Consider the following 5736-nt stretch of genomic DNA (forward strand, 5'->3'; position numbering starts at 1 on the left):
AAGAAAAAGGCAGGCTCAGGGGAATGGGTGGATGGGGGAGTGAGAGAAGCAAAAAACTGTACCTAGAGAAGAAAGAAAATCTGAAATTAAATGAGGCATGCAGTCCTAATTAATGCAGTTTTAGTGTGAAAATTAATCTCAAAAAATCCCAAAAGTGAGTTAAGACATCAGCTGAGACACTGGTCAAACCAACAGCCACTCTCTGTTCCTCCAAAACACTGGCATGGGCCTGCTCCTTGCAGCCAAAGCATCTGTACCAGGGATGCCTGGGGAAGGACACATCAGAGCTCAGTGCAGACACTGACAAAAAGAAATTTCATCATATATTCATCTGGAAATTAAAGGGAGCAATTCTGAACCAAAATAGAGGATCCATTAAAAAAAAAGGTGATTGCTGTAGCTGGGCTGTGTTGTCATACATTGCTTACGTTTGTTTTAATTTTAAACTAAGTGTCAGTCCAAGGTTTGTTACACAAACATATGGCACTGGTATTACATTCTATCTCATATTTATAGAAAGTGCTGTGGCGGCCCAAGCAGCACAGAGATGCCATAATGTTAACAACATTTATTAGTAGTATGACAAAAGAACAAAAAATAAGCTGGTAGAAATCGTGACTTAAAAGTTTAAGGGACTGACTGGACCAGGGTGCCAAACTGTGGAGATATTAGCTAAAATTCTTCCAGTATTAATACTCACACAGTCCCCAGGCTGCCAAGTATTTAGTTATATAAATACAGCCTCGAAAAGGTAATTTGTTTAAAACCCAAGCCCTGAAAACTGATTAGCACATTTAATGCTAGCCCGATTAACACAGATATGCCCTCAGCTGGGTGATGGGAGCATTGAGGCAGAAGTCCGCATTCCTGTGAGTGAAGAGGAACAAAGCTTTTGGGACAAAGGGTAAACCTTAATTATGCCTTTTTATTACCCAAACTGCCATTTCCTCCTTACCCCAAACAAGGCAGGAAGGCTAATGGCACATTTACATAGCCCCATAAGCGATGTGATTGATAAATGCCACTACTAGATTTTTCCATTCCAGCTGTTACACTAGAAGCAGCAGAGGTTTGATTTGCCATCCTCTTAAAAAAATTTAAAAAGGGAAAAAAAAAAAAAAAGAAAAAAAGAAAAAAAGCAAAGCAGGATACAGTACAGCGCTGACATTCCCGAACCTTCTGGAAGCGTTTATTAACTTTGGCCACAGCCCAGCGAGGGCTGCAGGAGCGGCCTGGAGTGGCAGTGTAAACTGGTTAATCTGTAGCTAGACATATCTGTGATTGGGGGCTGGTGGTGTTCAGCAAGAAATACTCCTGCCCGGCAGGCAGGCCTTCAGCACTTGGGAGGGTTATCGGGGGTGTCGGGTTCTTTGTATTTGTTTGGTTTGGGGTTTTTTTTTCCAAAAAATTTTATTGGGAGAACTACAAAACATTTACAGTACAAAGTTTACAGTCTCACATAATCTGTAGTGAACTGACTCCCGAAAAATATATTACAACTCAAGTTGACTTATCCTTTAGTTACATTCAAAACATACTTCTGTTAAAGTAGTCCAAAAGAGTACATAGTGCTCAATCTGTACCTATGTACAAACAAAACTAAGCTACTGCTCATTCATCCACCGTCCAGGAAACTCTTGGAAAACTCCCAACTTTCTACATTAGGAAAAAAAAAATTACAGGTTTTGGAATTCAATAAACAAGATATGTTCCTGTATTATAGAAAGTTTCAGATCCAAAGATGGCCTCTGTTCTTATAAAATAGAGTGGCGAAATTTTGTTGTACTTAAAACCCATCCCTACATTCAAATTATCTCAAGCATTAGGAAAAATACTTATTTGGTTGAGAGATACTTAAGGCAAGCATGGACCCTCAAGAAGGCACTGTGAGACATAATACTGGGACCCCCCAATTATTGCTACATACTTTGAGACTATATCACAGTGTGATTCGTGGAGTTAGGCAACAAAAAATACTTTTTGGTTATTTTCAACAAGTCTGAATTAGATTTGCCACTTTGAAGTCTGATTGCTAAGTGAGTCTTTTTTTTCTCTCGTTTTTCAACTCGGACGGGCTACAACCATTTACATTCTAAAAAAACCCATAGAAATTCCGCAAACTACCTCCACAGCATCGAGACCGATTTCTATAAAGAAACCATGCAATCTTTCAGATTTACGTAAACAAAGAAAGAAATTAATGAAATAAATATTACATACCATCTCTTAAATTAAGAATTTTACTCATTTACAATAAAATAACCAAGTGAAGTTACAAAAAGGCATATATTACTGTGAAAAGAACACACTCCACATTTTGCCGATTAATAATGAAAATCATAATTTAAACATAATAAAAGAATATATATCTATTGCTTTTCATCATACCCGATAAATACAGTATGAACAAATTACCAATGTATACTTTTCACAAGATAATAAATAAGTTAAATAGTTTCATATTGAGTTGTGTGCAGTGACTCATTCATGCAATCAACTCAAACAGCTAAAAAAAAATTTAAAAAAATCAGCAGTTATTCTCCAACAATTACAAACTAACCTCAGTTGAGTGCTTCCAAATAAAGCAACAACAAAAAATTGTTCTAAGCCAAACATCCACTAAGTGGTGGCAATGGAACCAATATTAAACTTTGGAATGAAGGTTTTAGCATTTGTTATAATAATAATATATAGATATATATAAAAAAGAAGGTTGTTATCAAGGCATATTCTTGGCAGGATGTTGGATTTTTCTTTTTTGTTTTTTCCTAAAAAAAAAAGCTTATAAGTTTAGTATGTTCTGTGTTTTTATTTGAACTGGATTGAAAGACAAACTAGTTTGTAACTTTTTTTCTGTGTGTCTGCAGGATTGGAGGAGCTGGGCTGGTGAACCGGCGCTCCCCGGATTGTTTGTTGCTTTCTGGTGCTGTCTTTTCTAACGCTGCATTTATTTATTTATTTTGAACACAGATGGAATGGCTGCTGCTGGTGCGTATCATAACTTGTCTCCAAAGAGCGACAACAACAACAAAAAAACCCCGAAACAAAAATCCCCTTCTTCCAAGGTCTCTCTATAAAAATAGGTTTGTTCAGTTCGTGTCATTCGCCCTTTTGCAAAATGCTTTGTTTCTCGTTTTGTTCAGCTCTCGGTGGATAGATAGATATATAAAAAAAAACCAAAACCAAAAATAGAGAAGGAAGGAGAGGTTTCGCTTTCTTCGCTCGGTAACTTACTTGCAGGGCCGCCGCGGGCCCCCCCAGCCGCTGCCCCGTCCTCCCTCAGTCGTCGGAGATGGAGAGGCGGCTGAAGATGGGCAGGCGGCGGCCCGAGTCCAGGCTGGGCGACTCGGAGCCGCTGAGGGAGCCGGAGCTGAGGGAGCCGCTCAGGTAACTCTCCCGGTCGGAGAGCGAGTCCGGCGGGCTGGGCGGCGCGTCGAAGACGGGCGACTCGGAGAGGCGGCGGAGGGGCTGGAAGCTGAAGGGCGGCGAGGCGGGGGGCGGCGGGCAGGCCCCGCCGGGCGGCGGCGGCGGCTGCTGCTGGCAGCGGTAATAGGCGGCGGCGGCCGCGGCCGCGGCGGCGGCAGCGGCGAAGTTCTGGGTGTGGAGGGCGAGGGGGGCGATGAGGCTGCCCAGCTCCTGGCCCGAGAAGGCGAAGGCGTTGTTGGCGCAGGGCGGCGAGAGCAGCTCCTCGCAGTAGGAGGCGGAGGCGGGCGGCGGCGGCGTGCGCGAACCGCCGGGGCTCTCCAGCAGGGCGGCGTCCAGGCGGCCCCCGGGCGGCGGCGGCGGCGGGGCGGTGCCGTGGGGGTGCGGGGGGTGATGGTGGTGGTGGTGGGCGGAGAAGCCGGAGAAGCTCAGGCTGTGGTGCAGCTTGGGCCGCTCGCCGCCGCCGCCGCGCGGGTGCCCGAAGCCGCCGCCGCCCAGCGGGTGCTCGCGGGGGGCGAAGGCGCGGAGGTCGCCGGTGCTGCCGGCGGGGTGCGGGGCCGCGTGGTGCGGGTGGTGGTGCGGCCCGGCCGCGGCGGCGGGCGGGGGGGCGGCCGTGCCCCCGCCGGGCGCCGGGCGGCGCTCGTCGGCGTTGTGGATGAAGTGGCAGCGCGGGCCGTAGGGGCAGAAGCCGATGGTGTGGAAGGTGCGGCACAGCTCGGTCTTGTACTTGGGGTGGCGGGTGAGGCTGCGCAGCTCGTGGAAGCCGTGGGCGAACTGGCACTTCTCGCCGTACTTGCAGGCACCGCTCTCCTCGAAGGGGCGGCACAGCTCCGTCTTGTAGCGCGTCGAGTTGATGGGGGCCCCGCCGCCGCCGCCGGAGCCGCTCCCCTTGCCGGCCGCCTGCTGCTGCTGAAGCTGCTGCATGAGGTGCTGGCTGCGCTCGCCGTTCTCGCTGAAGGAGCGGTCCCGGAACTTGTTCTCCTTGTTGAGCAGGGCCGTGGGGCTGCTGCTGCCGCCGCCTCCGCCGGAGCCCGTCTCCTTCAGATTGCCGAACGAGGAGGAGGAGGACGAGGACGAGGAGGAGGAGGATGTGGAAGAAGAGCTGGAGCCGGTAGGGCTGGGGAACTTGGAACCGCCGGCCAGCGCCGTCAGGTTGCTGGTCGAGTGCCGCCGCAGGAAGCCCGGCGCGAAGCTGGAGCTGGGAGGGGTCACCGGGGTCCCCACGGCTTTCTTGTCCAGCATGCTGCTGAGGTTGGTCAGGGACTTCTCCGTCTGCCGGGGCGGGGAGAGGGGAGGGGGTGGGGGAAACAGCGGGAGAGAAGAGAGGGTGTTGCGGGTGACCGCCTGCCCACGGCCACGGCTCCCCACGCAGCACCGCCGCGGGAGTCGAGGCGGGGGTCGCGCCGCCCGACCGCCCCGCTGAGCGGGTCTGCCGGCAGCGCCGGCGGGGCAGGACAGCGCCCGGGAGAAGCCCCCGCGCCAGCTCTGCTGCATTTGCAACTTTTTTCAAAAGTTCCTCCTGGCAGCGCACCACGCGGGAGGGGCTGCAGGGCGGCCCGGCTCCCCCGCGGCTGTAGGACCAGCCCGCCCCGAACGCGGCCGCCGGGAGACCACGGGGCGGCATTCCGGGGCTCGCAGCCTTGCTTCAGCCGCTGTCCCCGGCCGGCTGTCACACTCTGACCCGCCCGCAGAGCCCGGCCCGGCACGGGCCTCCCTCCCCGCCGCGCTGCCCCGGTAGCCCGCAGCGTGGCTCTGCACACGGCGGCAGCGGCAGACCGCGTCCCGCCCGGCTAAACGCGCTCTTCCCTACCTTGCACAAGAAGTCAATGTCGTAGAAGGCAGATAAAAGTGTCGTCGACATTTCTAGATCCTGTAATGGTCGGATATACAGGAAGGACCGAAAGATCCCGCTCTCCTCGGAGGGTTTGGAAAAGCCACGACTAGTTAGGAGAGGGCCGTCTGCTTGAGATCCGAAACGGTCCCGACTCCTTCCCGGCGGGACGGCGGGTGCCGGGCCGAGGCGGCGACGGCGGCTGCACAGCAGCGGGCGAACTGCGGGAACTCAGCGGCTCCCCGCGCCGCTCCCATATAACGCGGTCGGCGATGGTCGCGGAGGCGGTGCCCCGCTCCGCCCGCCCCGCCCCGCCCGCCGGGCCCGCCCCGCTCGAGCCCGCCAGCCGGGCCGCCCCGAGTCTTCAGAGGGCGCTGGCAGCGGCGGCGAGGCAGCTTGTTGGGGAGCGCCTGTGCTGCAGTGAGCCCCCGGCCCCGCCGAGCGGGGTGCGCCCGCAGCGCGGGCGGGACGGGGCGGGGGGA

The 5736-nt window shown here is 53.1% G+C and overlaps 1 protein-coding gene across 1 annotated transcript; it reads right to left on the reverse strand.

The window, feature by feature from the left end:
- Positions 1–3076: 3076 nt before the first annotated feature.
- Positions 3077–5384, reverse strand: ZFP36L2 (ZFP36 ring finger protein like 2). The gene is made up of 2 exons (XM_063390785.1): positions 5234–5384; positions 3077–4695 (listed from the first exon to the last, which is right to left on the reverse strand). The coding sequence occupies exons 1-2, from the start codon at positions 5282–5284 to the stop codon at positions 3280–3282; spliced, it is 1467 nt and encodes a 488-aa protein (XP_063246855.1). The 5' UTR covers positions 5285–5384; the 3' UTR covers positions 3077–3279.
- Between the last annotated feature and the right edge of the window lie 352 nt (positions 5385–5736).

Source organism: Prinia subflava, chromosome 2, assembly GCF_021018805.1.
Source record: "Prinia subflava isolate CZ2003 ecotype Zambia chromosome 2, Cam_Psub_1.2, whole genome shotgun sequence".
NCBI lineage: Eukaryota > Metazoa > Chordata > Aves > Passeriformes > Cisticolidae > Prinia > Prinia subflava.

Coding starts and splice junctions, on each gene's coding strand:
- ZFP36L2 (XM_063390785.1), bottom strand. CDS start 5,284: ATGTCGACGACACTTTTATCTGCCTTCTACGACATTGACTTCTTGTGC. Junction 4,696..5,233: donor ACATTGACTTCTTGTGCAAG/GTAGGGAAGAGC, acceptor CCGCCCCGGCAG/ACGGAGAAGTCCCTGACCAA.